Source organism: Bufo gargarizans, chromosome 7 (assembly GCF_014858855.1).
Source record: "Bufo gargarizans isolate SCDJY-AF-19 chromosome 7, ASM1485885v1, whole genome shotgun sequence".
Classification (NCBI taxonomy): Eukaryota; Metazoa; Chordata; class Amphibia; order Anura; family Bufonidae; genus Bufo; species Bufo gargarizans.
In genome coordinates this window covers 164,325,052-164,352,978 of record NC_058086.1, presented here as the reverse complement: position 1 = coordinate 164,352,978, position 27,927 = coordinate 164,325,052, and the positions used below count along the sequence as shown (strand labels likewise).

General features: G+C 47.2%; 2 protein-coding genes across 3 annotated transcripts in view; one reads left to right on the top strand and one right to left on the bottom strand.

Moving 5' to 3' along the window:
* LOC122944219 (ADP/ATP translocase 2-like) overlaps window positions 1–14,658 on the bottom strand; it is a 31,186-nt gene extending 16,528 nt beyond the window's left edge. Inside the window, 2 exon segments of the mRNA XM_044302443.1 lie at window positions 9,875–10,016; window positions 14,638–14,658. Coding sequence (XP_044158378.1) covers window positions 9,875–10,016; window positions 14,638–14,658 — 163 coding nt within the window.
* RAB7A (RAB7A, member RAS oncogene family) lies at window positions 1,180–24,647 on the top strand. Of its 2 annotated transcripts, none has more exons than XM_044301212.1 (6): window positions 1,180–1,331; window positions 17,858–17,925; window positions 18,225–18,351; window positions 20,544–20,762; window positions 21,455–21,583; window positions 22,916–24,647. In XM_044301212.1, the coding sequence occupies exons 2-6, from the start codon at window positions 17,873–17,875 to the stop codon at window positions 23,009–23,011; spliced, it is 624 nt and encodes a 207-aa protein (XP_044157147.1). In that variant the 5' UTR covers window positions 1,180–1,331; window positions 17,858–17,872; the 3' UTR covers window positions 23,012–24,647. The 2 variants fall into 2 exon arrangements, with proteins under 2 accessions (XP_044157147.1, XP_044157148.1); XM_044301213.1 differs by lacking the exon at window positions 1,180–1,331 and adding an exon at window positions 7,863–7,925.
* The last annotated feature ends 3,280 nt before the right edge of the window (window positions 24,648–27,927 follow it).

Genomic DNA, 27,927 nt, shown 5'->3' with positions numbered 1-27,927 from the left:
ATATACAAAAGATGTAGAATTAATCCCGACGCGTTTCACCCACGGAGTGGGATCCTCAGGGGGTAATGCGAGATAAATATATATAAGGCCCAACAAAAAGATGCAGTGGGCCCCGTCTAATGATAATACGTAATTAATAATTGTATTATGAAGGAACAGACACCAGACCCATCCAAATTAATGAATAAAATTGATAAATCAGCCCCCGAGGGAGAGTACATACAGTCATTGGTAACTGAAGTGAACGGCAGGATAGCATACGTCCATACGAGATTGCGTATCTGAAAACAGAGGGAGCAACCCTGTCTCACCTAGGTGAGTAGTGCGGGTGCTCAGAAAGGGGCATCAAAAATGATGACCCCGCATCATGGTGGATGAGGCTGCCGTGCACTCCCAATGTGAGGATTGCTTGCTGAAAAGCTCTTAAGTGGAGCTATCCACCCAAGAGAACATGTTGATGGAGCTGATGAGAAGAAGGTCTGGACGTATCAGACCCCCCTTCCCCCACAGCCTGTATTGGCAGCAGTGTCCCGGTGCCCCGCTACAGCTAATGGAGGCCTACTTTCAGGGAGATTTCCCAGCTCTTCCGGGAGTTCAACACCTCAATATTGTGGTAGATTCTGCATGGAAAATCCGGAGAATCTCTCGACTGGATTCAATGCAGTCTTCTTGGATCCGCAGGACAATCTGTAGCAGAAATCTGAGTTCCAGTTTTGGATTTCTGCTGCGGATTTATCCATGCTGTGTGAACACGGCCTTAGGACGGCCAGCATCTGAATACAATTTCTAAGGTGTCACCCACCTTACACAAGATTTCACCCCTGCGTTTCAAGTGGACCGATCTAACACACCTATGGACCCTTATGGAGAACTAAGGCAGTCCCACTTGGATGGTGGGGGGGTTCTGGTCTAGATTTCCACACAAGCCCTAATCCTGAATGGCACCAGACCGTCCATGGCCTGTCACACAATGGAGGAAAGTCTCCAGTCACAGGTTATTTCTATTCTTCTAACTCCCAGACACACAGGACCACCTCCGTCCCCCACCACCAACCATGACACTTCGCCTCAGGTAACATGGCAGCGAGAAAGTGACACAGCACATCATGTGACCTATCATTAAACCCGCCCCTACCTTTAGAATCTACCAATCGACGTGAAGGAGCAGGAGGTGACGTCAGCAGCCCCATGACTGCTTGTCACTTCCGCTGGGAAGAGAAGGGTTGGCAGGGAGGAAGCAGAGAGCAGCAACCTCAGCAGCAGCGGCCCCGGCGGAAAACAGGAGCGGACCGGCACACCACAGACACACGCTCAGCATCTACTCACCGCGGGTAAGACGGGCGGCTGGTTCCAGGGGAGCGGCGGGTGGGAAGCCTTGTCCTGTGTACGAACCCCCGGGAGGCCTGAGCAATGCAGGGAGGCCCTGGGCGGGGAGACCCCCGGGGTAGAGCTATCTCTGACAGCCGCCCCCCGCTCTGCCTGCCGGGCCCTGCACCTTCCCAGACATCCCCGGTATGCTGCGTCCTTCCCGTAGGAGATCCCCGCCCTGTCACTGCCCGGAGGCCCCGCATCCTGCCCCCCGCTACTGCCTGCAGACGGCGTGTACCTCCCGGTGCTGACGGGCAGCTGATCCCGACGTCAGAGACCGGGGAATGTCCTGACGTCATCTGATTAATAATATTATTATAACTATTTCGCTTCATCCTGGGAACAGCTTTGTGCACATTGTGCCCCTAATGAATAATGTATTTAGTGGGGGAAGGGAAGTGACAACTGCTCTGAGCACATTTCCACTTTACAGAAATGGTTGTCATAACTACTATAATACTGCCTCCTACGTCCAAGAATATAACTACTATAATACTGCTCCTATGTACAAGAATATAACTACTATAATACTGCCTCCTATGTACAAGAATATAACTACTATAATACTGCCTCCTACGTCCAAGAATATAACTACTATAATACTGCTCCTATGTACAAGAATATAACTACTATAATACTGCCTCCTATGTACAAGAATATAACTACTATAATACTGCCTCCTATGTACAAGGATATAACTACTATAATATTGGTCCTATGTACAAGAATATAACTACTATAATACTGCCTCCTACGTACAAGAATATAACTACTATAATACTGCCTCCTACGTACAAGAATATAACTACTATAATACTGCCTCCTACGTACAAGAATATAACTACTATAATACTGCCTCCTACGTACAAGAATATAACTGCTATAATACTGCCTCCTACGTCCAAGAATATAACTGCTATAATACTGCCTCCTATGTCCAAGAATATAACTGCTATAATACTGCCTCCTATGTCCAAGAATATAACTGCTATAATACTGCCTCCTATGTCCAAGAATATAACTGCTATAATACTGCCTCCTATGTCCAAGAATATAACTGCTATAATACTGCCTCCTATGTCCAAGAATATAACTGCTATAATACTGCCTCCTATGTCCAAGAATATAACTGCTATAATACTGCCTCCTATGTCCAAGAATATAACTGCTATAATACTGCCTCCTATGTCCAAGAATATAACTGCTATAATACTGCCTCCTACGTACAAGAATATAACTGCTATAATACTGCTCCTATGTACAAGAATATTACTACTATAATACTGCCTCCTACGTACAAGAATATAACTACTATACGCCGTCTGCCCCCTGTGTACTTGCTGCCAGTTTCGATACTCTACTCTTCTTGCACAATATCTTGCTCAGCCTTTCAGTAAGTAGGACTCTTGCAGTAATCTCTCTGCTGGTGGATGCTGATGGCAGCACCTTTTTCCCTGGGATCTTGCAGTCGGTGTAGCAGTGAGGTGTGTGTGACGGTTGCTGATTGGTCGCTGTCAGGTTACATTAGGTGGCAGCTCTTCTTGCCGTTATATTGTGTGGTTGGCATACCTTGGCACAGTTTGTAAGTTATTTGGATACTTTTTTGTTTGCTTTTGTATTAACCCTTTAAAGAGGACCTTTCATCAGTTTAGCCCTGGTCTAAGTATGGTCTTACCTTATAGGGCGGCCCCACTGATGCCCCCCCCTTTTTTTTTTTTTTTTTTCAGAGACCTCCCCATTAGTCCGCTGCTGGCCGTGTTGATTTTGGCGCATTTATATTATAATGAGCCGACTCGGTTATACTAGGCGGAGACTCGCAATTTCGCTGGGGGCGGTTCTCTTCTCCCTGGCTAAGATCGGTATGCTCTGATTGGATGCGCTCACAGCCAGGGAGAAGAGAACCGACCCCAGCTAAATTGCGAGTCTCCTCCTAGTATAACAGAGTGGGCTCATTATAATGTAAGGCGCTGACATCAGTGCACGAATGGGGGGGGAGGGGGTATTATTTGGGGAGAAAAAAAAAGTGCCATGGCATCAGTGGGGGCCGCCCTATAAGGTGAACATAGAATGTGTTGGCAGATAAGAACCATTTGGCCCATCTAGTCTGCCCAATATACTGAATACTATGGATAGCCCCCGGCCCTATCTTATATGAAGGATAGCCTTATGCCTATCCCATGCATGCTTAAACTCCTCCACTGTATTTGCAGCAACCACTTCTGCAGGAAGGCTATTCCATGCATCCACTACTCTCTCAGTAAAGTAATACTTCCTGATCTTACTTTAAAACCTTTGCCCCTTTACTTTAAAACGATGTCCTCTTGTAGCGGTTTTTCTTCTTTTAAGACCATAATTGGACTACGGCTAAACTCATGACAGGTCCTCTTTAATGCAGACAATATATTGCGGGGGCCACATGAACCCGCCTTTAGGCCTCGTGCACAAAACCGTATTTTGCATCTGTGTCCGATCCCTTTCATTGCTTTGGGTCCACAATAAATGCGGTGGGCATCATAATGTCACCTGTGTGCTGTCCACGTCCGTGTGTCCTTTCTGCAAATTGTAGCGCATGTTCTTGTCTGTTTTGTGGAGGAGAGCGGTTTCTTTAAAGCTCCCTTCACATGACCGTGGTGCCGCTGAGTCCGTGTGCTTTCCGTATCGCGGTGCGGACCTATTCACTTCTGCAAGATACGGGAAAGATGCGGAGTGCACACGGGCACGACGTCCCTACTGTTTGTTTGAGGGGGAGTGAGGAAAATGGGGGATGCACACGGAAGGTGTCTGTATTTTTTTTGGCTTGTGGACCGCAGTACAGACGCACACGTGTTTTGGTTTGTCCTCGCTGTCAGGCACCTGGAGCAGCATATGGCGACACTCGCTGATTCTTGGAAATCCTGTCAATGCCTAATTGGGTCTAAATCAAGGCCCCTCCTGCATAGATGACTTATAAAGGGGGCTTCCTGACCCCTCATTGTGCCCCTGTAGCTTTCGCTTTCACCTTGTTTCTTCCGCGCCTCTCATTGTTGGATTATTTTACTTCCTTCTTTCTTTTTATTTTTTTTTATCAGGATTTTTTCCTGTGGCAGTGATACTATGAGCCCATTGTTGTCTTGCCCAGGGATCATTCGCCTGGGGGGGGGGTGTAACTGAATGTCAGCGCAGCAGCTCTTGTCCTTCCTCTTCTCTCTTCCCTTTTTCTGGCTCTTGATCCCTGTTTCCACAGTCCCTTATTTTCTAGAAGGGTCCCCAAGGATAAGCTGATGACAAGATTTCTTGATTCTCCCCCATCGATCAGCTGGCAGCAAGTGTTTAATTTCCCAGCAGCACCTCCACTGGAGAAAAGAAGCATTGCATGTGTCTGGTCCTCCAGAGAGAGACGCATCAAATGGGGACCTTCATTTGGTTAAAGGGCGACCCCACCATTCATTTAAAACTTACAGGTGTTGGAGAAGCTTACGGTTGATGTGAGAGCAAATGGAAGGACACAGCTTTCTACAATCCTTTCCTGAAATAATCTGTGCTGCTGTGAGCCCCCCCATCCTTCTGGTTGCCCATCTCACTCGTGGTTTTTACGTCATTACGATGAGCCGGGACTGGTCTGTGTTCGGCCCCTTGTCTCCGGCTCAGGATCTGGCAGCGTTGGTGTAATGGGACCGTTGCAGAAATGTGACCCGGACGGTTTGTGAATGACACACATCCTGACAACCCTGACATTGTGCAATGCTCCCGGCTGATGATTGTCACTCGTGTGCTAATTGCCATGTTGTGATAGCATTCCTTAGGAGGCCTTGTTTTTCTCTTACCTGCCGACACGAGCGTCGTAACGGAAGCCATGATGATTTCACAGATACAAATACTGCCTGAGGGACTCCATTGAAGGGGGGCAAAGGGGCTGTGTCCTGACAGACATTGGGGGCCCGGGTATGCCACCCATGCCCGGGAATTGCTAGCAGTTTGCAATGAAAGTTCAGCTTGGTGTGTGTTACCAGTTGGGGGGAGGGGGGGGGGGGGGCGTGTTGGACCGTGTCAGACTGTGCAGTTACCCCCCCCCAACTGATAACACCGAGATGGACCTTTTATCGCACACCGCAGCCAATTCTTTCATATCTTCTCGGAGGAATAATAGAGGTCTGGCCCAACATAGAAGAATAGATGCTCCAGCATTATTACATGGGGAATGCAAATGGTTACTACAATGGGCAGTCAGGAGGGGTGACAGGTCCTCTTTAGTGTGTGATGGGTGAAGGGGTTAGCTCCAGCACCCCTGCCAGTGGGCACAGTAAAGCCTGTGCTGCTCAGGGGGGCTCTGCATCCGCCTCATTGTTTACATCTGCTCTGGGCACTGGATGTTGTTCCAGAAGTCAGACCCCCGAGATTTTAACTTTGATAACCTGTCCTAGCTCCGAAATGTGTCAAGAGAATGGAGGAATGGCGACCTGCTGCACTGCCCGCTCCAGGATTATTAAAACCATGCGTGCTTTTTGAGTCTGTTTTATGCAATGGAAATTTTGGATGGCTGTAAAGAAAGTAACTTTGCAGCAGATCGTCAATCGAGAACCTGGGTGCAGGAGAGGATCGGCCGGCAGTTTGATTCTACCCTGCGCGGCGGCGCTCTTCTCACCGCGGGGTCTCCGCGCTGGATCATTCGGCCCCTTTGTTCACACGTGCTGTCCCCACCCTTGTGACTCGAGCAGCTGATTACCCACATGATTCTGCATACAATAATTAAGTCTTGGAGTTTTGGCGGCTGGCTGCCGGGGTTAACCCTTTGTGAGCGGTCACATGATCGGCATGTACCAAGGTGTTTTTATGTATGGTGCTAGTGATTTTAGATTTTAACCTCATTCACAAAAATTGTTGTGAATTTAGGACACGGTGGATGCTCTAATGCCCCCTCCCACCATTCCTAGTATTTGCTGGAGGCTATGGTGCAGCGGTGGGCGAGCCCCGTTATGTGCACTTTATACTACGTAGATACTGTTGCACCCCCCAAGATGTGCGCCTCTGCTCTGAGCCCTCAGACATGGTTAGAGCATGGAGGGTGATCAGGACTCCGCACAGTTTAGTCTTTCTCTGCTCAGAATGTGGATGTGGACTGTCAGACCCCCAGAAGAGGAGTAGCCTCAGGAATCGGCTGTAATCTATGTGGAACCTGGCAAGAAGTGATCAGTTATTCTACAGCACCCCCACAGGAGAAATGAAGTATTGCACGGCTCCTACTGAAATAAATGTACTGTCTGTATAATGCGTGCTTATGGAAGGTCCTCCAGAGCAAGAGACGTTACCATTGCTAACAGATGAGGATCCTGAACGGGGCGACCTTCCTTTATTAACACCGAATGCCTTAAAGGGAACCTGTCATCAACTTTATGCTGACCTCACTGAGGGCATTATAATATAGTGACAGAAATGCTGATGTCAGCAGTGCGTCACTCATGAGCTTAAAGTAAGTGGTTGCCAGAAACCAGCATCATAATCATTGCAGCCCAGGCCTGGAAAAGAGTCAGATCTACCTGAGAAGAGTCCTGGTTATTATAATCTCCTGCTCTCCCCCGTCTGCTGATGATTGGCAGTTCTCTCCTAGAGAGAAAGGGAGAAAACTCGGTAGAAGCCGGTCAGTCATCAGCGGGAGAGCAGGACTTCATGAATAACCAGGACTCTTCTCAGGAGGCCAGGACTCTTCTCCAGGATCAGTCTGCAATGATTGTGATGTTGGTTCTCAGCAACCACTGACTTTTAACTTTAAAAAAGACAGACCGCGAAAATCAACTCGCCTGTCTCTACGTTATGCTGGCGTTAGTATGGGCAGGGCAGCATGAAGTTGATGACAGGTTCCCTTTTAAAGGGGTTATCCAATTTCTTAACACCCCCCCCCCCCCCCCAATCCCCTTTAATCTGTTTTCAGGCAGTTGTAGTGAAACATATTTAAAGTTTAGGCGCAAGTATGGGGGATAATTAAGGGTTTCGGTGCAATGCCAGGTAATATAACCCCTTGTAACCGGTGTAAATGATCCTTCTTGTTTACCGTCACATTTCTTCCCTGTAATCGTGAAGTGATCCTGAGCCGGGACGTGTGCTCCGTCATCTCCTCGGTTGAACGGTTTCACTTGTAATTGTTGTTTTCACATGGATTGTTCTGTTTTGTCCCTTTCTGTTTGAGCCTCAGACGTCAGGAGATAACACAATAAAGACTCTTAAAGGGAAGCCACGACTGGGCAGTTAAAGGGGCACACAGAGCTTTTTTTTTCCTGTACCACACGCAGACTTATTGACTGCAAGAAAGTATCTGTAGTCACTGGAATTGTATCTCTTTAAAGGGATTGGCCATCTCTTTTTGGGGGGTGTTGGCAAACCCCTTCCCTCCTGGCCAGGCCTACAAAGGGAAGGATACTTGCCTGCTCCCGTCACTGGGGCCCAGCCCCTTTGCTCCCTGCTGTCAACATCCATTGGACACTGCTGCAGCCATTCACTGACCTCAAAGCAGCGGAGGGGGGGGTCTGAGTGAGGCAGCCGAGGACTGGGATCAAACGGGCTGTGGACCCAGTGACGGGGAGCAGGTAAATATGCATCCCTTTTGCCGGCCTGGCCAGGTGGCATCTGTAGGTTACATGACCGGGGGTTTTCATGGCAGCACTGTGCCGTGTACCTGGACAATAAATACTCTGCGAGTTGCCCCAAGACTGTAATGATCACAGGACAATTGGGGGTCCAATTATGAGAAAGGGGGTTCCCTTCACCCGCTTCAATTGCGTGCTAACTGAACATGCATAATCTATGGGACTGCCAGAGTGCAGTGCAACCCCACATCTGGGTACAGATCTCTCCTCTGGTAGAATCATTTGCCATAATGTGTCACTGCATATAAAATGTATCATCTTGGCGTTAAAGAGCTTCCGATAATTGTCTGACTCTAGATAAAATTGTAGCAAAGGTAAGATCAGATCTGTGTATGTTTTCGCCATCTAAATATACCAACTACATTGTTTCTTCACAGCTGGAGCGGCAGACAATGCTCTGTGAACAGGCAGGAACCCACACTGATACATTGTAGCAGACTAATAGCCGCTGTTGTGTTTAGCTCAAGGAGCATTGTCTAGACTTGATACGATTGTTGCAAGTTTGTATGCCACAAAACTGACACATGGGGGGAGATTTAAAGGAGTTATCCCATCTTAGACAATGGAGGCATATCGCTAGGATATGCCCCCATTGTCTGATAGGTGCGGGCCCCACCTCTGGGACCCGCACCTACAAGGAGAACGGAGCTGAAAGTTGAGGGGGGCGCACTGCACATGCGCAGCCGCCCTCTTATTTATTTCTTTATTTATTTCTATGGAGCTGCCGAAAATAGCCGAGCGCTGGCTCTGCTTTTTAAGTCGGCCCCATAAAAATGAATGGGAGCTGTGCCTGGTGGTGGACGGACTCCCGGGATACCCGGTGTCCTCCAGCCACAACTCTTCCCCGGCTCCGTTCTTCTTGTAGGTGCGGGTCCCAGAGGTCGGACCCGCACCCATCAGACGATGGGGGCATGTCCTAGCGAACCCCTTTTAAGCTTGTTGCACTAGAATTATAGCGTAAAATGCAGCAAAAAGAATGGCGTTTTGATTTGCACCAAAAGTATCAATTGTTTTCTCCAGAAATTTCACCATAAACAATGCATCATCCAGAAATTAGTTATAAATGTCAGTGGGCGGGGCTATCAAACTGGTGCATAAAACCCCTCCTGTATCATCCTCTTATGGGCAGAAATGGCTCAAATTGTTGCAGCAGCCAGCTTATGGTGGTGGTTTGTGTAAAAAGTCGCATGGAATAAAGACGCAACTTTTTGTCAGTCGCAATTATGAAAAGTGAAAAAAACTTGTGGTGGGAACAAGTGATAGGTAAGTATTGGAACGGGATGCAATAATTTTTTCTAATATGAGCTAAACAGCAGGGTTTTGTCAGTAAAGTGACATCCAACAAAAGTCGCAATTTACCAGTGTTAATGTCACAAATATGATTCAAAAGTCGCAGTTATGTTTCAAAAGTATCAAGTGTAGTCTGGCAGGGGGGGTGGCTGAAAAAAAAAATCGCCTGTTTTTGATTTGTAACTTTTTTTTATTTTTGGCGCAAATTGCACAATTCTTGATAAATGTCCCCCATTGGGAGGCAAATTTATGAAAGACTAAGTGTACAAATTATAAACTGGATATTTTTCATTTGGTCATTAAAGGGGTTGTCCAAGTTATTTTCTTATTGATGACCTGTCCTCAATAATGGGATGGCTTCTTGTAATTACACTGCTCACCCCCTGCTGCTGCGACTGCGTACCACCTGCTGATCGGCGGGGTTGCAGAGTGTCGGACCCATACGGATCTCATATTGATGACCTATCCTCAGGTTGGGCATCAATAAAAATAATTTGGACAACCCCTTTAAGCTTTATTAAAGGGGTTGTCCAGCAGAGAAAATGCTAAACTGGCTCATAATGGAGAAAAAATAACACACACCCCCATATACCTCTTACCAATCCCTCCGCTGCTGCTGTCTGTTTTGCCCAGGTCCCGATCTTCTCTGCTTCCAGGTCCCTCTTGACACAGAGGAAATGACCACTCAACCAATCGGTGATTGAGGCGGGTCACCACTGTGATTGGCTGATGGGTCATTTCCTGTGAGACAGGACCAGACAGAAACCAACCTGGTAAACTTCTAAACGGGAGCAGCAGGCGATCGGCGAGTATGGCTAGTTCTTAATGTTGTACCTGCTTTAAAATACATTTTGTATTTTCTGGGAAAACCCCCTTTAACAGAATCCAAAAAAAACTTTAACGCAACTACGAAATCTTCTGCTGACATAAATAGTCCACAGTGAGTTGTTCCTTGAAGAAGGTGAAGTAACTTATAATGGAGGAAGTGATTCTTGTCTCTTCAGAACTTGTTCTTGTGGCTCCTGCCCATATACCGGGAGATCTGCACTCGCTGACCATATGTATTTAGAGGTGGATCCAGGCAGGGTCCTCCCTTAAGTCCAAGCAAGAAATCATGGCACCCAGCTGTACTGCAGCATCCTAGGGAAGGGACGCTGCAGAAGGTGCTGCATGTCCTATAAGTCAGTGTTTCCCAACCAGTGTGCCTCCAGCTCCAGCTGTTGCAAAACTACAACTCCCAGCACCATGTATTTTCACGGTGGGCAGATGCCCATAGAGCTACCCTCGCCCTCCTCACGGTCGCCAGCTGGGTACATAGTACTAGGGGAACAATCGAGGTCATTATTAGGCTACTTTCACACTGACGTTTTGGCTTTCCGTTTGTGAGATCCGTTTCAGGGCTCTCACAAGCGGCCCAAAAACGGATCATTTCAGCCCCAATGCATTCTGAATGGATAAGGATTCGTTCAGAATGCATCAGTTTGGCTTGGCTGTGTTCGGTCTCGTTGCATTTTTTTTTTTTTTTTTTTTTTTTTTTTTTTTTTTTTTTTTTTTAGGCGGTCACTAAAACGCAGCTTGTCTGTGGATCTGTCCTGACTTACAATGTAAGTCAATGGGGATGGATCCGTTTTTCACTGACACAATATAATGCAATTGAAAACGGATCCGCCTCCCATTGACTTTCAATGTAATTCAAGACGAATCTGTTTTGACTTGGACTTTATTTATTTTTTATGAATAATGTAAACGGATCCGTTATTAACGCATACAAGCGTTTGCATTATTGGTGCGTATCCATCTGTGCAGATGCAAGACGGATCCGCACCAGACGCGAGTGTGAAAGTAGCCTTAGAGGAAGTCCAGGCAGAATGGGATAGGACTCGTCACATCTCAACAATAGGAGGAGGACAGAACATGGCAGCTATTGACCACCACAGAGGGACAGCTTCTGGAGAGGTATTTTGTGCCACACTTGGGTATTTGGTTCTGTGGGATGGTATTCTGTGTACCACCTTCTGTTGATTTGGACCCACCTACTACGTCGGGGCCACGTGTGGGGTTTTTTTTTAAAGGAAGGTACTCCGTATGCATTCTGCTTTCGTATTTCCTTTCCGTATGTTGTATTATTGGCCGCAAATCATGTTCCGTGGCTCCCTTCAAGTCAATGGTTCCGCAAAAAAAAACAAAAAAAACAATGAATGCATCCGTATGTCTTCCGTATCCATTCAGTTTTTGCGGAACCATCTATTGAAAATGTTATGCCCAGCCCATTTTTTTATTTTTTTTTAATATGTACTTACTGTTTAAACATTATTGTATGCTTCCGTTTCCTTTTGCGATCCGCAAAAAAACGGATCACAAACGTAAACCAAATGGAAAAATAGAACGGAAACACTACTGAAACAAAAAATGGATCTGTTTTAAAACGGACCACAAATCCATACGGTCGTGTGCAAGAGGCCGTTGTCCTTGTACTGGGCTCCTTTCTCGCACTGCAGCACCGCACAGAGCTGTCCAGTATGCTCATTGCACTATAGCTTAGGACTTTGTAGGAGCCTGCCTGGCATTGTGCTCTTCAGGATGGTGTTTCCGTTGCGGTGGCCGTATTCATGCGTTACAGGTTGGGAAGACTAATTTACATCCTATTTGGTTTACACAATATCAGTACAGTGATCAGCTTTGTGGAGGACAATGGAGGCATTGATGACCTGTTCATGGTCTGTCCACTTCATTTTCTGATGTGTACACGATGTCACTTCAAAATAGTGAGTGCAGCTCTGGAGTATAATACAGGATGTAACTCAGGATCAGTACAGGATAAGTAATGTAATGTATGTACATAGTGACTCCACCAGCAGAATAGTGAGTGCAGCTCTGGAGTATAATACAGGATGTAACTCGGGGTCAGTACAGGATAAGTAATGTATGTACACAGTGACTGCACCAGCAGAATAGTGAGTGCAGCTCTGGAGTATAATACAGGATGTAACTCAGGATCAGTACAGGATAAGTAATGTATGTACACAGTGACTGCACCAGCAGAATAGTGAGTGCAGCTCTGGAGTATAATACAGGATGTAACTCAGGATCAGTACAGGATAAGTAATGTATGTACACAGTGACTGCACCAGCAGAATAGTGAGTGCAGCTCTGGAGTATAATACAGGATGTAACTCAGGATCAGTACAGGATAAGTAATGTATGTACACAGTGACTGCACCAGCAGAATAGTGAGTGCAGCTATGGAGTATAATACAGGATGTAACTCAGGATCAGTACAGGATAAGTAATGTATGTACACAGTGACTGCACCAGCAGAATAGTGAGTGCAGCTCTGGAGTATAATACAGTATGTAACTTGGGCTCAGTACAGGATAAGTAATGTATGTACACAGTGACTGCACCAGCAGAATAGTGAGTGCAGCTCTGGAGTATAATACAGGATGTAACTCAGGATCAGTACAGGATAAGTAATGTAATGTATGTACATAGTGACTCCACCAGCAGAATAGTGAGTGCAGCTCTGGAGTATAATACAGGATGTAACTCAGGATCAGTACAGGATAAGTAATGTATGTACACAGTGACTCCACCAGCAGAATAGCGAGTGCAGCTCTGGAGTATAATACAGGCTATGTTCATCCCACCACTGCTTTGTCAACCCACACGAGCCTTTCACAGGGAGCAGATGTGTTCAGTTCTGCGCTCAGCAGTCGTGTCGCAGTCGCCCTCTTGCAGTCCTGATGCATATTAGTGGGTATTGCGCCATGTATACACATAGTTATGTTCTTTCGTTTGTGTGGTGCCACTTTACCAGCTATATCATGGCACAATGTCTTCTCGATTCTCTTTAGATACAGATCTTCGTTGTGGAGCTCTTACGCTGGAGGACCTCTGGTCTACATCTAGCGTGTTCACTATCCTGGGTTTGACATATGAGTAAAGTTCACTTTTTTCCCCCATTTTTCAGCCGCCGTCTTTTCAGTGAGTCAGCAGCACGTGGCCTCTTGGCATTGAGCGAAGTGACTCAGTTGGGCAAGGTCTGAGCCAGTGTCTGCCCTGACATTCCTCTGCCATCTCTTATTGTCAGGAGGAGCAGTGACTGCACAGTTCAGCTCTGCTTCATAGCTCCACTTGTTTAACCTGCTGTCTTTCTGGGTGTCACATCAGGTCCCCTCGCACGCAGGAAGGTATTTTGGGCAGTTCTCTGCTTACCCAGACAATGAAGATTAGCGATTGGAAGTAAACAAGGGGTGGAATCCCCAACCTCATCCTGCTCTCAGCTTGTTACAATGTATCCGTGCAGGACTGCTACATTGTAACAAACGCGTCAGCTGTGTGACCATTGTAGGGTTCTCTGCCTTTACATTGCTTTCAACTCATTTCAGTTTCTCTGCTTGCTGCCAGGGAATAGATGCAGATCACTGTAGTAAAAAGCTGAACCTTGTCATCGGTGTTGGGTCCTTGTCACAAGTTCATTGGAAGGAATTTCTCCGGCTACGACTTCCAAGGAGCGCCCTATTTCTAGAATGGAGCTTGGAGTTACACTTTGCGTAATATTCTCACAGCCGGCTGTCAGGACATGCTAGGAGTTGTAGTCTCAGCCAGTAGTCCAGGCATTGTTTTCCTGGGCTGTGGTATAAAGAAGTAGTCATTTTGTGGAGGGGACGTCCCCAGAGCTGATGGTCATGGTCTAGTCCAGGGATCGACACCAGCTGTTGTGAAACTACAACTCCCAGCATGCATAACTGCTCTGCTCTTGTCAGAACTCCCATAGAAATGAATGGAGCATGCTGGGAATTGTAGTTGCACAACAGCTGGAGTTCTGAAGGTCGCTGTTCCCTGGTCTAGTCCCATTGATGGACTTCTTGATACAAAGTTATTTGCTTGCTGTCAGTGAATTGATGAAGACTGGCATGTCATTAGATGTGTGGGTTGAGATGCATCATATCTATTAACGGGCCCTGCTCACTTTTAAAGTGGCACAAGCAATCTCAATTTAGTATTAATTTTTTTGCGGGAAATTGCCATGTGCCGCCAAAATTTGCTTTTTTGAGAGGGGAGACATAAAATTGAATTCACCCCATAATGTTTACAATGAGAACCCTACCTTGGTGGGTTTGTTACAGTGTTTGTCTGGGCGATCCTATGTAGGGCAGCAAAACCAGTGTCAGATCGGGTTCAGGACTCCAGGTAGGTAGTTCTTATCTGCGCTGATACATTGTAACAAGTCCAGGGGAAGGATTTGGTGAGGACCCCACTGCAGAGTTTCTGGATTATCAGATTGAGGCTGAAGATCCCGATTGGTCGTCTGCCAGATTCCCTTGCGTGTTAGTGTTGACACAGGCGGGGGTCACGTTACCCTCCTGATGGTCACATCCATGTTCTTAGTCACAGTTCCTGGAGAGAGATATGGAGTGTTCTCGTTATTAATGGCGCAGCTTTTATTTCCGAAGGGGCGAGGGGGGGGTGGGGGTTGTTTACTTGTCCGTTTTATAGTCAGTCAGCTGTACTGACAATTATACAACCATCAGAATATTGGTCATTTATGAAACTGCTGCAGGATAAGGCCTCTTTTACACGGCTGTTGTGCGGCCGTGCATTGGGGACCGTAATTTGCTGTCCCCAATGCACGGGCCGCAGTCACGACTGATCCAGACCCATTCAACTTGGACGGGTCCGTGATCCATCCGCACCGTAAAAAAAAATACAAGTTCTATTTTTTTTTTTTTTTTTTTTTGCGGTGCGGAGGCACGGACAGAAACACCACGGAAGCACTCCATACTGCTTCCATGGGGTTCCGTGCCTCCATTCCGCACTGCAGCTCCAGATTAGGGACCCATTTAAGTAAATGGGTCCACATCCGTGATGCAGGGAGCACACTGCCATTGCCCGCATATTGCGGCCCTGCTGTTTGCGGGCTGCAATACAGGTCACGGCCGGCAACAGCTGTGTGCATGGGACCCAAAAGCGCAACCACAAGGGCCTGTTTTGAAGCAATGTTTTTCGGTTTCCCAATTTTGACATTTATCCTGTTGTACTGGAACGGTAGCGGGATTGTCCGAGGTTTATAAAATTGATAACCTAAACTAAGGATCTGATTGGTGGGGGTCCGACTCCTGGTACCCCTGCCGTCAGCCCTTTGAAGGGACATCAGCTGGAGGCCGCCATCACCTGTATTTAATTCCCTAAAAAAAAACAATGGCATTAAAGCCACCCATACACACTAGCCTAGAATATTGTCGGGAATGGCCAAACATCTAATGTGTATGGGGACCGCCTGACTCTCCACTAATGGGTTTGGGAAGGATCAGGCCGTTGGATCTCACCATGCCCGATCCCTTTGTTCTTGGGTTCATAGCAGTGGTTTCTGGCAGCAGCTTTCTCACCTCTCCTATTCACGGCACATGCATGCTCAGTTGAGCCGAGCATCCGTGTTGGGGGGTTAGGAGAGATGGTCCGGCAGTTATCTTGTGTGTGGCTACCCTTTTAGCGTCCATCAATACTGCAGTGTGGGCAATGTACCGCATCCTGGCAGGGGATCAGCTGGTGATTGCAGCCCATCCTCCTGATATTGGAATCCAGGGTCGAAAATGGGCTGAGCTGCAGTACCAGACCATGCCTATACAAAGAAGGGGCACCGCTTTTGGGAACCCCTCTAACATTTTGCACCTTGGTTGTCTCCAAGGGTACATGCATACACCGCCTTGCCACACCTCGCTGCTGCTGTGTTTTTGCCCGTGGTCTGGAGCGTGGTGAAGGACATTCCTGTGACGGTTAAAAGCTTTCACATTGAAGTGCCTCTGGGCTCCAAATGCTTTGAACCTTCGTAATTATTTCTTAAGACTCAGTCCTTCATAATTCCTTTCCCATGCGCTGAGACATGCTTTGTGAGAGTGGGGGAAGGGGGAACTGATCACCAGACGGTGCAAAAATCTACAAAAAACTGCAAGCTCCAAAGCAATCGGACAATCTGCGGGCTAAATGCAAATGTGCTCAGTGCAAAAATTCCCCGTAGCATTTAGCTACTAGGGTTGTGCAATCCTCCAGTATTGCATCTTGTATTGGTGAGCTGCAGTACCAGTCATGGCCTCAGTGCGTGGTGGCGCTGTGTACCATTTACTTTCTGCAATCCTTCCCATGTATAGGCCGTTTCTGGACTAGTGATCATGGAGGGGGCTCGGTGGTCTGGACTGGACACTAGTCAGCGTGTCTCTAGCCTGTAATTCCTAATATGAGCACAATAGATTCTGCTCCACATTCAATGGAGACCAGATGGATTTCAAGTCCATTTATTATAAAGCCCCTCTAAGCAGCACAGACCAGACCACTGGGTTTTGCTTGCTGCACTTCATGCATTTGGAGGACAGGTGATCCCACCCTGCCTGGCACTGTATCTGGTCAGTGATCTCCTCCAGCGCAGTGCATTTGGAGGACAGGTGATCCCACCCTGCCTGGCACTGTATCTGGTCAGTGATCTCCTCCAGCGCAGTGCATTTGGAGGACAGGTGATCCTGCCCGGTGCAGGATCCGCTTGGTGATTTCATACAGCGCTATGCATTTGGTGCAGGTTGCAGGGCAGAGGATGCACGTGGGGACTGCATATAATGACGGCGCAGTCTGCACCTCCTGTGTACACCGCACCTGGAGAAATCACTCGGCAGCACGAGCCGATCTGCTGTTTACAGCTGCTGTGAAGGATTAATGGTTGCGTGACGTCACCAGTGTTCAGACACATGACATTTATTACATTCCCTTTTTAACTTCAGCAACAACTTGTTTTTGCGCCCTTGAACACAACATGTCCCGATTTTGCTTGAGTGCACAACTCTTCCTGAAATACTCTGTACTGCTGCAGAATCTGCTCCATCGCTACATACTCCTGATGTCCAACTGGTCTCTGTGGCACTGCTCCTGCCTTGTCCCCTGAAAAGTCATAAGGGTGGACAGGTCACTGCTCTATACAGAATCGGCACTCCACCTAAAATACTTTGTGCTGCTGTGGTGCATTGTTTCTGTTACTATAGCCCCTAGACTCCCTCTTGACATCAGTGCTGCGTGTGACAGGGGAAGTGTCGTGATGTGATCACATGAGGAAACCGGTCACTGCCCCCCACAAGAGTGGCACACTCCTCTCCTCATGTGGTTGGTAACCAGGATGTTCAGTCCTCGCCCACAGCAAACCATATTCACACTGGTTCGCGGCTTGACCTTATTTGATTTTAGAATTTCAATCATGATTTTATGTATCTTATTGATTTTTTTTTTTTTTGCCATAAATGTCCAGATGGAAATACCTCTTCTAATTATTTATTTGTGGAGTAATTTAAAGGGGGAACGCCCCCCTAAATGTATCATCTTAAAGCGACAGACCATCAACATTTGAGGGGGGCTATCAGTTTGATTAGTGGTCAGTGTCTGATGTCGGGCAGACATGATACATTGATGGCCGAACTAATTGATTTGCATTCAGTGCCTCTGATTTTGAGAAGCCCCCCCCCCCCCCCCCTACTTGTGTTACTGTGTATGACAGACCGTAGCGTCCCTGTGTTACTAATGGCTTTTCCTTCTCTCCCTTTCAGTTCTATTTTTGAAAGATGACGTCCAGGAAGAAAGTGCTTCTGAAGGTGATCATCCTGGGAGACTCTGGGTGAGTGGCCGAGGGCGACGTCCGCTAATGGGGTTATTCTGCCTTCTTATTGTGGGTCTTGTAGACAGAATTACCCTTTATAAATGGTGGACAGGGGCCAGAGGGCTGCAATGTGGTGTGGATTGTGCTGCAGATTTAGCCCTTTGCAATGGACGGAGAGGTGCAGTCCCTGGGGTCCGTGGCTGTGGCCCATCTCCGCAGTCCCTGGGGTCCGTGGCTGTGGCCCATCTCCGCTGTCATATCTATGGACTGGTTTCTGATTGTTTTTTCCCAATGTTAATGAATTTCTATATTTTTAGGGTTGGGAAGACTTCGCTCATGAACCAGTATGTCAATAAGAAGTTCACTAATCAGTACAAGGCCACAATCGGGGCGGACTTCTTAACCAAAGAAGTGATGGTGGATGACCGGTTGGTGACAATGCAGGTACAAGTCTTTATTTAATACCAGGGTTCAATCTTTGGGGTAAGAATTGATCCAAATTTTTTTTTTTTTATTCCCTTTCAAAGGGGTTGGCCACTTATGGAATCCCACAGTAATCACTCACTAGAGCTGCTTATTACAAGGCACCCGGCTGTGTAAACCTCCTGCCGCATCCATGTAAAGCAAAATGGCAGAGGTCATGTGGTTTAATTGTGACTGCTTTCTTAGTCATACACGGCCACGTCCTCCTCTGCGCAGGCGCTGGACTGGTTCAGCACAGTCTGCGCATGAGAAGATGCGCACATGTAGGAGTAAGAAAGTGCCCGCATTCTGCCAATAGGGGCTTGAAGGAAAGCTTCAGGCAAAATTGCTAATGCTGTGCCCAGTGCAGAACCGCAGGGGGTTGGCCACGACACGGGGATTCTCCTTGGTGTTTTTTGATTCCCTGTGTCCCCTGCGCTGTGAGAATGCCGCCGTCTTTTCTCCCCTCTCATTGGCTGCTGACCTTGGCCTGGCTTGTGTACATCAGACGTGTCTGTGCCTTCAGGGTGGCCATTGATTGGCTGATGAGTCAGTGGGCGGAGTCCTGGTGAAGTAGCAGGGGGCAGGTACTACGGGTAATGTACGCCGGCGGCCGGTCACGGACATCTTAGTAGCGACTAGCACAAGTGCGACCATTCCGATGACGTCACTAAAATACTGCAGTAATTAAGATGAATAAGGTGATGTCACCGGTATATCGCGCAACACTGATGGTCAGATATGAAGTCTTCTTCATCCTAATCATATCCTGCCCACGCGGCCCCGGTTCTGTTACGTGCCCTCCTGATCAGAATTCTTGCTAAATCCTGAAATACTCTCGGCTGAGATTGACGTCTGTAATTGAGTATTGTACTGGTTGCTATGGAAACTAAAGAAATGAGGAGTCACATGACGGTGACAGAGCAGAGGAAATCCACGGCCGTGTCTGTGCTTTGATCAGCAGTTTCGTATTGAAGTTGGCACTGGTGCGAAAAAGCAGCTTTCATACCACAGGCCCCTCAACAAACAGCAGCCCAGATCTCAGCTTCCTGGACCCTGTGACCACAGCGGATTAAAGGGGTTCTCCCATGATTAATGTATTAAATTAAAATCGGACCTCCTATTCTAACAAAGCTAGAACCAGCCCTGTACCTCACATGGATCCAGAGGTCTCCCCGTTCTCTGCTCCAAATGCTCAAGCTGGAAGCTAAAGGGGAGTGTCCTTTCTGCTGCAGCTCAGGGGCGTGTCTGTGCTCTTCCTATCACAGCTCAGGGGGCAGTTGACGGATGAAACTGAGCATGTGCGACCTTCTCAGTGAGCCGGACAAAGAAATAAAAGTTAAAAAACACAGGTGGCGCTATATTATAGATAGATTTTATTGCATAACCGACTGACTACAAAAGTGGTTTTTTTTTTGTTTTTGTTTTTTATATATTTTTATTTAAAAGAAGTAAAAAAAAAATACCCCTTTAACATATCATTTTCATACTTTAGATCCAGGTTTGAATGGGATCACCTTGATTGTATCTTTCTGGTAGAACTTTTTGGGAGAAGTGGACGGCATTGGTGTGATGACAATAGCGTTAAGGCCCCATGCATGGGACCATATCCGTTTTCTGGTCCGCAAACCGTGGATTGACAAAATACAGATTCGGTCTGTGTGCCGTCCACATTTTTGTCAGACCGACTTTTCTCCATGGGTCAGTGGTCCGCACTGTGCAGACAGTCTCTATCTTTTTGTGGAATGGACATATGGATGTCTGTATGACCGTCCGCAAAACGATAGAACCGCAGACCCATTGAAGTCAGTGGGTCCGCCAAAAAAATGCAGATGCAACACGGACCGCATCCATAATTTGTCCGTGTTGCATGAGGCCTAAAGGTATTGTCCAGGACTTTATATATTGATGGCTTATCCTTGAAATAGGCCGTCACTATCTGGTTGGTGGGGGGTCCCACTCCCCGCACCCTCACTAATTCCCTGTTCTGCAGTAGCTCTGGCCTCAGAGCTGTACCCACTATGCAGTGGACGGCGCTTTGTAGTTCCAGCTCCAGAGTTACTCCCAAACTGATTGCCAGGTGTTTGGGGAAGTTGGACGCCTGACAGTCATCAATGTAAAAATCCTACAAAACCCCTTTATCACCCGCTGCATTATAAACGTTTCTCTTGTAGATATGGGACACGGCCGGGCAGGAGCGGTTCCAGTCCCTGGGGGTGGCCTTTTATCGAGGAGCCGACTGCTGCGTCCTGGTCTTCGACGTCACCGCTCCTAATACTTTTAAGACTCTGGACAGTTGGAGAGACGAGTTCCTCATCCAGGCCAGTCCCCGGGATCCCGAAAACTTTCCATTTGTGGTCCTGGGAAACAAGATAGACCTTGAAAACAGACAAGTAAGAGATTGGCTACGAAATTTAAAGGGGTTCTCCAGCCACATTTACTTTTAACAAAACAAGAGTTTCATGGGGGCTCCAAATAGTGCAGGGGGGGGAGAAACACCCATTCAGCTCACTGCTTTTAGATGGCCTCCGGTTCCTGTGGGCAATGTCTCCACTTTTCCTTTGCACAAGTTAAAATAAGTTTCCCTGTAGAATGAGACCTTTAAAGGGCATCTGTCAGCAGTTCTGTCCCTATGACACTGGCTGACCTGTTACATAGGCACTTGGCAGTGTTGGTCCCATGTTCATATGTGCCTGCATTGCTGAGAAAAAGGACGTTTAAATATATGCAAATGAGCCTCTAGGAGCAACGGGGGCGTTACCATTACACCTAGAGGCTCTGCTCTCTGCAACTGGCGCTCCCTCTGCACTTTGACAGGGAAAGGCAGTGTAAATGTCATCGCATCTGGCCTTGTCAATCAAAATGTAGAGGATGCTGCAATTGCAGAAAGAGCAGAGCCTCTAGGTGCAACGGCAACACCCTTTGCTCCTAGAGCCTCATTTGCATATATTAAAACATAATTTTTCTCAGCAATGCGGGCACATATGAACATGGGACCAACACAGACTCCTTCAGCTGCCAAGCTGTAAATTGTGATGAACCCTATTACCTCTCCTATCCGCTAATCCTTCCTTTCTTTCCGCAGGTCACCACAAAGCGGGCACAAGTCTGGTGTCATAGCAAAAATAACATCCCTTACTTTGAAACCAGTGCTAAGGAGGCGATAAACGTGGAGCAGGCTTTTCAGACGATTGCACGGAACGCACTTAAACAGGTAATGAGCGAGCGGCTGCTGCGCGGTCCAGGACTTTGCTTTGCAGGTGGCCGCACACGAGTGACTGCTTCTGTACATAAGGAGCGCCTCCTAGTGGTGGCAACAGTCATCATTTAATACGAAGTCTGTGTGAAGGGACGCAGACAAAAACGGACCCCTAGGAAGATATATTCTAAAAATGGATCCAAGCAGAATTTTTTTTACCTCATCCATAATGCTGCATCCCAAAAATTCACTGGGGGAGTTCAAAAGTTACTTCCAGGGTTTCCCTCTTTTAAAGTGAGCCTCCACCTTTAATTATCATCCCGCTGGTCTTGGGTCCAACATTCAGTTCTGAGTGATTTAATTGTATAAATTTTATAGTGATCAGAATGTATATTACTGTGCACGTCCACCTAATGAGCGGAGTTCTGCTGGTCACACATGCTCAGTCACTCTCCCCACAGCATAGCGGCCCCCTGTTTACTACAGGGTAGCCAATAGAAATGGCTGAATGCCTGCTTGCCAGGAAGTAGAGTCCCTACAGTACATGGCAGTATAGCTGAGAAGACTCTTCTGCAGGGGAGGTAAGAAAGGACTATATTGTCAGCTGCCAGAGGGGGAAGGAGACTGATTCTGGCCAGAGCTTACCCCAGCAGCACAATGGGGGACACATAGAAACCAAAAATGTTGAAAAGGCTATTCTTTTACACTAGAACGCTATAGATAACTTTAAAAGGGTTGCTGAGACTTCACATCTGATGACCTATCCTCAGGATAGGTCATCAGTATATGATCTGTGCAGGTCCGACCTCCGTAAATCAGCGGATGTGATCACCAGGCTCACCAAGCACAGAGCCGTACATTGTCTAGTGGCTGTGCTTGGCATCACCCTCAGTCCCATTCGCTTCTATGGGGCTGAGCTGCGCCTCGGCCATGTGACGGATGAACGTGTTATCACTCGCCTAGGAAAAACTGCAAGAAGACCGCAGTGCTACTGCTCGCGCCGCTGCCTTCTCAAACAGCCGATCAGCAGGGGTCCCATGTGTCGACTGCCCACCAATCAGAAACTGAAGACTTAGCCAAAGGATAGGTCATCAGTATTAAAGTCTCGGAACACCCCTTTAACAATGTATCAGGACTGCGATTATGAAAATCGTTCATGGGATAACCTCTTTAAATGACGACATTCTGTTTGCCTGCAGCCACCACCAGGGGGAGCTTTAATGCACTAAAATTCAGGACAAGAAAATGATGTATTTATTAGCTCCCCCTAGTGGCAGCTGCAGGCAGCCAAGATGCTATCATTTTACCTCCCATCTATTCACATCTAACATCCCTCCTCTTCTCCAGGAAACAGAGGTCGAGCTGTACAATGAATTCCCAGAGCCCATTAAACTGGACAAGAACGACCGGGCAAAGGCGTCTGCGGAGAGCTGCAGCTGCTGAGGGGGGAAGGAGGCGAACCCGGAGTCCTTCACTAACAGATATCACACTTAGGCCTTCGAACACGAGACCCTTCCCCCTCCCCCTCCCCCCCCTCCTTCCTGCCCAGAGTGTAAAGGATAAATATTAATTGCCTGCACCCTCTCCCCAGGCACCGGTCCAAACGGAAACAGATCACCTGTATGATCAGCAGAACACCATCGCCACCCTTGCCCCCCCCCCCCCCCTCCTTTCCCTGTGGACTACGCGCCCATGTTGGGTTAACCCTTGCCTTGCCAAGGGGCCTGCAACAAGCAGCGTTGCAGGCCTCTTCGGGGCGCAAAGCGGTTAACGCGATATACACATATACTGTTTTGTTTGAACATAACTTAATTTTTGTGTCTTGTGGAGAGACGGAATTTATATATTTTTTCGTTATTTTTACAGGTTTTTTTTTTCCTTATTTTTGTGTGTATAATTAGCATATGACATGAAGTTAAATAAACCTTTTAACTGTTCCGTGTCCCATGGAAGGCTCTCGCCAGGAAGGCTGCGTATATCCCCCCCCCCCCCCCCCCCCCGGTCTTTCTTTGCAAGTTCAGCACCCAGGTCTTTGAGTTTTGTATCGTATCTGTTAATCGCTTTATTACTTTTTAACTAATCCGAACTTTTTACAGAATCCATTTATTATTGTCATGCTTCCTTAGAGCAGAAGTCAGAAATCTTATAGTACATGTTAATATATGCAACCAATTAAATGTATAAATTAGTGTAAGAATATAATTTTTTCTTTTTTTTTTTTTTTTGATTTAAAGTATTGAAGCACACGTAAAATAACATAAGGACGCCTCCTTAGAATTTGTGTGCTTTGCCTGCAGATGGTAAGACGCAGCTTATGACTTTTGTAGGAACAGGTTCAGGTGTCCATCCTCCTGCACGCAGTTTGGGGAGGGGCAGCTACGTCAATATTTTGCCAATCCCTTTCAGTGGGACTGCCCCCGAGGAACAAAGCATGCAGTGGATAGGCTGAATGTTGAATATACCCCCCACCCCGTCCCTCCTATAAAAATGGCTGCCTCCAGGGTAGTCATTGGGTACAGCTGACACAATGCTACTCGTTCCATTTCACTATCCACGCTGTCTATAGCTCCATGACTGCAGTTAGGGCTGTAACAATGATGTGAATATTGGACTTTATTGTATGGTTAAGTACAGGTATTATTACATCTTATCCTTTTTTTTATATAATCTTTGCCATGTCTGCAGGGGACACTTGCTATGCTCAGATTTGGGGAGTAGATTTCCACAAATATCTTGTAGACTGAGTGCTATTCCCATTCTGGGGTGTAATATGTTTCATTCCCTCCACTGGCAGGTAACATGTAGAATTAGAGCCCCTCCCCCTATTCCTCAGCCCCTCCCCCGCGCTGTGGATCAGATTCTTGTTGGTATAAAGCCTCCTTGGCAGTTTAGCTACCCTAATGTCTCTGTTTTCTTGAGTTTGTAGCTTGCTCCCATATAGCACTTCAACCTTATTTTTGTTCTATTTTATTTTTATTTGATTTTTTTATTTTTCCTCTTCCATGCAGTCTACATCCTAATGTGTAGGCTGGGTTCTTCTGTAAAGATGAAAATGATGCCAATAAACTTAACAAGAAAATATTGTGGTGTGTGTGTGTGGTCCTCTGTATGTCACCTTTTAAGTGAAATCTTATCCGTTGACTTCTACTCTAGTCACATCCAAAGCCACGTACAAAAAAAAGTCTTCCAATGTGACCGTTAAAGCAGTAGACTCGCACCGTCCTAGGATCATGGATCACTTCTATGTGATGCATAGAACTGTTTTAGCTTCAATCCTATTGGTTACTGTAACTGAATCCTTCACCGATATGTTGACTGAAGAAACTCTATTTTCAGAATGCAACATCTCATTGGCTCCCTGCACAGTTTTAACATTTATAAGCAAAAAAAGCATCAGAATTTTAAACTCTGCTTTAAATGTGATTGGAGTACATGGCTCAGTACAGTAATTCAATATAAGGTGCTCAGATTTGGAAGATAGTGGTTTCCAGATCACCTACCTTTTAATTTAAAGGGCATCTGTCAGCAGTTTTGTCCCTATGACACCGGCTGACCTGTTACATGTGCACTTGGCAGCTGAAGGCATATGGGTTGGTCCCATGTTCGCATGTGCCCGCATTGCTGAGAAAAATGAATCTATAATATATGCAAATGAGCCTCTATGAGCAACGGGGGCGTTGCCGTTACACCTAGAGGCTCTGCTCTCTCTGCATCTGCTGTGCTCTCTGCACTTTGACAGGGCCAGGCAGTGTAAACATCACTGGTATAAACTGATATCTGTCTGACTCCTCCATGACCACCTGGCACAGGAAGAGTCCAGGCTGGATGGAAAAATATAAATTGGGGGGGGGGGGGGGGTGGTAAGTGATCCATGTGGGACCTGAAGAGCTTTGAACACCCCTTGCACATGTTGCTAATAATGGCCACAGTCGCCCTCTGAAAAAAAAACCTGCCTGTTTACATTGATTCTCCTGCATGTAGTCTTTTTCGATACATTTGTAACCCTGCAGCTTGTATCTTTTAAAGGGATTCCGTCATGAGAGTTGAGCCCTATAAGCTAAACATATGGCCATGTCCGTACTAATAACATGAATCCTAAACTGCCCTTATTAAACCTGCTTGTGGCTCTATTAGCCCAAAAAACAGGTTGTCACTCACCTACCTAAGGTGTCCAAGGGGTTTTACGTTAATCCAGGGTGCCCGCCCGCACCCCTCGCCGCCTGGTGCCCAGCGCCGCCTTCCTCACCTCCGGCGCCTGCGCACTAGGCCGGCCTGATGCGCATGTGCACTTCGCTCAACGAAGCCGCTGCCAGGAGTCCGCGGCGCATCAGGCTGAGCCTATTGCGCCGGATCTAACAGAGGGACGGGAGGATTGTGGAGGTGGTGCTGAGGTGAGGAAGGCGGCACTGGGCACCAGGCGGCGAGGGGTGCGGGCAGGCACCCTGGATTATCGTAAAACCCCTTGGACACCTTAGGTAGGTGAGTAACAGCTTATGAAAAACCGTTTTTGGGGCTAATAGAGCCACAAGCAGGTTTAATAAGGGCAGTTTAGGATTCATGTTATTAGTACGGACATGGCCATATGTTTAGCTTATAGGGCTCAACTCTCATGACAGAATCCCTTTAATGGCTGGCATAGCGTGATGCCGTGTAATGCTGTGTCTTGCCAACACGCTTGTCACCCGATTCCTCAGCTTATGATGTATTGACAGACCACTGAAAGACCCAACTTAAGACAACCCCTTTAAGGCAAACAAAATGACACCGTCAACCCAAATAACCAGCACAGGGTCCATGACGCTGCGTTGCGCCTAGTGGCAGAAATGCATAGTGCATGAATGTTCCGCAACCGCACATGACTCATTGTCATGGGTTTCAGCAAAAATTCATTGATATCTCACTGTGGGATAACATGTGACCTCTATAAAAAATAGATAATTTTATACCATGATGTGAGCTTTCCATGACTCTAATGCTTTATCATAGTTTGGGTGCCTTGCACTTGTGGTGGGAGGGGACCCAGTACAGGACTAGTAGCAATTACATCCCAACTGCTACCTGCAGCCACCAACAGGTGGAGCACTACAGACATTCACCTCCCATTGAGTCCAATACTGGCTATACACATCCAGGTGTATTTAGCTCCCCCTAGTGATGGCTGCAGGCAGCAGAAGTCTGAAATCAGAGCCCCCAATACAGACCTATAAGATGCAGTACAGAATTGTGGATGTGTCAAGGTATCTGTCAGCCGTTTTGTACCTATGACACCGGCTGACCTGTTCCATGTGCACTTGGCAGCTGAAGGCATCGGTGTTGGTCCCATGTTCATATGTGCCTGCATTTCTGCAAAAAATTATGTTTTAATGTATGCAAATGAGCCTCCAAGAGCAACGGGGGAGTTGCCATTACACCTAGAGACTCTGCTCTCTCTGCAACTGCCGTGCCCTTAGGGCCAGGTGTGAGGACGTTTTCCTTGCCTGGTCCTATCAAAGTGGAGACTGTGAGGCAGCTGCAAAGAAAGCGGAGCCTCTAGGTGTAATGGCAACGCCCCCATTGCTCCTAGAGGCTCATTTGCATAAATTAAAACATAATTTTTCTCAGCAATGCGGGCACATAGGAACATGGGACCAACAGACGCCTTCAGTTGCCAAGTGCACATGTAACAGGTCAGCCAGTGTCATAGGTACAAAACTGCTGACAGATGCCCTTTAACCGCCTAACGCAGATCTGCGGTCCGGAGGCAGCAGCTGTGCGCTCAACGACGCATATACGCGTCATCTCGCGATAGCTGAGATTTCCTGTGAACGCGCGCGCGTTCACAGGAACGGAAGGTAAGCGAGTGGATCTCCAGCCTGCCAGCGGCGATCGCTCGCTAGCAGGCTGGAGATGCGATTATTTTATTTTTTTTAACCCCTAACAGGTATATTAGACGCTGTTTTGATAACAGCGTCTGATATACCTGCTCCTCTGGTGGTCCCTTTTGTTTGGATCGACCACCAGAGGACACAGGCAGCTCTGTAAAGTAGCACCAAACACCACTACACTACACTACACCCCCCCCCCCCTGTCACTTATTAACCCCTTATGAACCCCTGATCACTTCATATAGACTCCCTGATCACCCCCCCCCCCCCCCTTCGTCATTGATCACCCCCCTGTAAGGCTCCATTCAGACGTCCGTATGATTTTTACGGATACATGAATCGGATCCGCAAAACACATACGGACGTCTGAATGGAGCCTTACAGGGGGGTGATCAATGACAAGGGGGTGATCACGCATATAGACTTCCTGATCACCCCCCTGTCATTGATCACCCCCTGTAAGGCTCCATTCAGACATTTTTTTTGGCCCAAGTT